The sequence below is a fragment of the Lissotriton vulgaris genome, chromosome 1_1 (assembly GCF_964263255.1).
Source record: "Lissotriton vulgaris chromosome 1_1, aLisVul1.2, whole genome shotgun sequence".
Lineage (NCBI taxonomy): Eukaryota > Metazoa > Chordata > Amphibia > Caudata > Salamandridae > Lissotriton > Lissotriton vulgaris.
The window spans coordinates 141,077,390-141,081,808 of NC_141685.1; the positions used below are offsets into that span (position 1 = coordinate 141,077,390).

Consider the following 4,419-nt stretch of genomic DNA (forward strand, 5'->3'; position numbering starts at 1 on the left):
GGCTTTCCCCTCCTGTATAAGGCTTTAGTCCAGTGTGAATTCTCTCATGTGAAGTGACATTGTATTCGTGATTAAACCTTATCTGACATTCAGAACACACAAGGCTTTTTTCTCCCGTGTCAGTTCGCTCATGAAAAGTGAGAAGTAATTTGTGACCAAAACTTTGCTTGCATTTCGAGCACTCGTAAGGTTTTTTTCCCAGAGTGGGATCTCTCATGAAGCATAACTCTGTCTTTCAGATTCAAGCTTTTATGGCATAAGGATTTTCTTCAGTGTGGAGTTTCTCATGGTGAGATAGTGTTTTTCTCTGCAGCTTTTCTGGCATTCAGAGCACTCATAAGGTTTTCATCAGTATGGAGTGGATTATGGTTAGTCAGGCTGTGCCTATCAAAAAATAGGAATTTCTGGCATTCACAGCATAGGTAATGTTTCTTCCCTGTGTGCGTTTGCTCATGTAGAGTGAGATTGCGCTTAAAATGGATGATGCTTTTCTGGCACTTGGAGCACTGAAGTCTTTTTGATGGTGTGTTTTCTTATGGTGCCTGTAACCATCACTACCTCTGAATCTTTTCTGACATTTAGAGCACTGATGTTTTTCCCCCAGTGTGGATTCTCACATGTGCAGTGAGATCAGATTTACGGCTGAAACATTTTTGGCATTCGGAGCACTGATAAGGTTTCTCCCCAGTGTGGGTTCTTATATGATGAGTGAGACCGTTTTTGTCAATGAAACATTTCTGACATTCCGGGCACTGATAAGGTTGCTCTCCTGTGTGGGTTCTTCTATGCCGAGTGAACTGGGTATGGGTATTGAAACATTTCTGACAATCCGTGCACTGATAAGGTTTTTCCCCAGTGTGGGTTCTTATATGGCGAGTGAGATTGATTTTTTCACTGAAACATTTGTGGCATTCAATGCACTGATAAGGTCTTTCCCCAGTGTGGATTCTTATGTGCCGTGTGAGACTACTTTTTATACTGAAACATTTCTGGCATTCAAAGCACTGATAAGGATGTTCCACAGAATGGGTTATTGAATGTTGAGAAAGACTTTGTTGGTTACAAAACCTTTCCTGGCTTTCAGAGCACTGATAAGGTTTTTCCCCAGTGTGGATTCTTATGTGCTGTGAGAGACTACTTTTTAAACTGAAACATTTCTGGCATTCAGAGCACTGATAAGGTTTTTCCCCAGTGTGGGTTCTTATATGCACCTTGAGTTGGCATTTTACATTGAAACATTTCTGGCATTCAGAGCACTGATAAGGTTTCTCCCCAGTGTGGGTTCTTATATGCACCGTGAGATGGCGTTTTTCATTGAAACATTTCTGGCATTCAGAGCACTGATAAGGTTGTTCCACAAAATGGGTCACTGCATGATTAGAAAGACTTTGTTTGTTACCAAACCTTTTCTGGCATTCAGAGCACTGATATGGTTTTTCCCCAGTGTGGATTCTTGTATGTTTAGTGAGTTTGATTTTTACACTGAAACATTTCTGGCATTCAGAGCACTTAAAAGGTTTTTCCCCAGTGTGGGTTCTTATATGATGAGTGAGACTGTTTTTGTCAATGAAACATTTCTGGCATTCCGGGCACTGATAAGGTTTCTCTCCAGTGTGGGTTCTTCTGTGCCGAGTGAGCTCGGGTTGGGTATTGAAACATTTCTGGCAATCCGTGCACTGATAAGGTTTTTCTCCAGTGTGGGTCCTTATATGTATAATAAGTCCTATTTTTCTAATGAAATATTTCTGACATTCAGAGCACTGGTAAGGTTTTTCCCCAGTGTGGGTTAATACATGTAGAGAAAGACTTTGTTTTTTACAAAACCTTTTCTGGCATTCAGAGCACTGATAAGGTTTTTCCCCAGTGTGGGTCCTTGTATGTACAGTAAGGTCTCTTTTTTTACTGAAATATTTCTGGCATTCAGAGCACTGGTAAGGTTTTTCCCCAGTGTGGCTTAATACATGTAGAGAAAGACTTTGTTTTTTACAAAACCTTTTCTGGCATTCAGAGCACTGATAAGGTTTTTCCCCAGTGTGGGTCCTTGTATGTCGAGTAAGGTCTCTTTTTTCACTGAAATATTTCTGGCATTCAGAGCACTGGTAAGGTTTTTCCACAGAGTGGGTTATTACATGTCGAGAAAGACTTTGTTTGTTATAAAACTTTTCTTGGCATTCAGAGCACTGATAAGGTTTGTCCCCAGTGTGGGTTATTGCATGTCGAGAAAGACTTTCTTTGTTACCAAACCTTTCCTGGCATTCAGAGCACTGATAAGGTTTTTCCCCAGTGTGGATTCTTGTATGTACAGTGAGTTTGCCTTTGCAACTGAAACATTTCTGGCATTCAGAGCACTGAAAAGGTTTATCCCCAGTGTGGGTTCTTCTATGCAGAGTGAGACTGGATTTTTGACTGAAACATTTCTGGCATTCAGAGCACTGAAAAGGTTTTTCCCCAGAGTGGGTTCTTATATGCGTAGTGAGATTGTTTTTGTAAATGAAAGATTTCTGGCATTCAGAGCACTGGTAAGGTTTTTCGCCTGAGTGGGTTATTACATGTCGAGAAAGACGTTGTTTGTTATAAAACCTTTCCTGGCATTCAGAGCACTGATAAGGTTTTTCCCCAGTGTGGATTCTTATATGTTCAGTGAGATAAAATTTACTGCTGAAACTTTTTTGGCATTCAGAGCACTGATAAGGGTTTTCCACAGAGTGGGTTAATGCATGTAGAGAAAGTTGCGTTTTGAAACTAAACCTTTTCTGGCATTCAGAGCACTGATAAGGTTTTTCCCCAGTGTGGATTCTCATATGCGTAGTGAGATTAGATTTACGGCTGAAACTTTTTTGGCATTCAGAGCACTGAGAGAGGATTTTCCCAGTGTGCATTCTCTCAAATTCAGTGAGATGAGATTTATGGCTGAATCTTTTTTGGCACAGGTAACTTTTTCCCCAACTTGGGTTATTTTGCTTTGATTGAGGCGGGTTTGAACACTGAAATTGTTCTCACAGCCCGTGTTTTTAAAATGTGTATTCCTAGAGTTAATATCTCTACATTTAGTTTTCTCTTGCTTATATGCCACGGTAAGAGTGAACCCGATTTTAGAGTCGGGCTTGTTTAGATAATGTTCAGCATTTATCTCTAAAAGATATTGTGTGTAATCTTCTTAACACTTGAATTGAGCAAAATATGTCTGGATGCAGCCCTGTAACACCGGTCGAAATGTTTGTAGCAGATAATAGTCTTTTGGTTATAGCCTCTCCGGCAGCAACTTATTTTGTGACTGAAGTTTTTCTCAAATCTATTAGTATAGGTTCTTAGCAATGCAGTGATAAGGTGTTAGTCTGATATTTAATGATTAAACTGAGAAGTACCTTTTTGCACTGGCGTAATGGCAGTAACTGAGAACATTAGAACATGCACAGTAATATTGTGGCTCATCAGTCGCAGAACATCAGTTCCTTTTACCCGTTCTGTGTTTGGTGTAAGGTTAAGGATTGTAGTTCTGAAGACAAGGATTTATTTACATTAGCTATAGCGAGACAGTGCTCATTTAATCCATTTTGATATTTAACAGTTTTAAATATCACTCCTGCACAACAGATAAGGTTGAGGCGATTTACATAGAATTACAGAACAGTACACAATAATAAGGAAACAATCTGAGATGGTCATGAACAACACAATAAAGTGGTGAATTTTTAACGTTTTCGCCAGAGTGAGCAGAGTGGGTCGAGGTGTTATATCCCGAGGCAGATAGTCTCAAACTTGCGTAACTGGTTAAAAACAGTTGTTGAACAAAGGTGATTTTCCAATCTTTTGGTTGTTAGCGTGCCAGTTTCGGAGTCTTCTTTCAGTGTCTTTTCTTTGATGGTTTGCAGAAGAAACCTTTTGTTATATCTTTCTTTTATGCAGTGTGTGCTTCCTCTCTGAAATTACATGATGCTTTAGATCATGCGTGCTTTAGATGAACGTTATTCTGTCATGCTGAGGCAATTTGTCTTTCTGATAATATTTCAGATGAGGACGTTGTGATTGGTCTTTCTGGCACTATTTCCGATGCTGTGTGGACAGATATGCCTTTGCTCTGGGTTAATGAAATGCAAAATTAGAGACTTCACTTACAGGTATAGTACTTTCCTCAGCTCCCACTTCCTCACCACACCTAGATTTTGGAAATTGTTTAAACTTAGAATGCTGGATGTCCTTCAGTTTTTCAAAATAATCCTTCTTATGGCACTAACATTCAGTTGGCTGGTGCTAAATCTTGCTTTCTTCGTCCGTAATTTCAATCACCTATAGTATTAAAATTAAATAGTTAATACATGTAAATATCCCCAAAAATAATTTACAAGCCATATCAAAGCAGAATTGCAAAATTTTGAAAGTGTTGAGCTGTTCTTCAGACAGAGCAGGGTGTAGAATGGT

At 39.4% G+C, this 4,419-nt stretch overlaps 1 protein-coding gene across 1 annotated transcript; it reads right to left on the reverse strand.

The window, feature by feature from the left end:
* Positions 1–554: 554 nt before the first annotated feature.
* Positions 555–3,143, reverse strand: LOC147737814 (uncharacterized). Its single transcript, XM_086945415.1, has one exon. The coding sequence runs from the start codon at positions 2,877–2,879 to the stop codon at positions 579–581; it is 2,301 nt and encodes a 766-aa protein (XP_086801541.1). The 5' UTR covers positions 2,880–3,143; the 3' UTR covers positions 555–578.
* Between the last annotated feature and the right edge of the window lie 1,276 nt (positions 3,144–4,419).

What these genes read in the sequence shown, in the direction of transcription:
- LOC147737814 (XM_086945415.1), bottom strand. Translation starts at nt 2,879, where the DNA reads ATGCACACTGGGAAAATCCTCTCTCAGTGCTCTGAATGCCAAAAAAGT.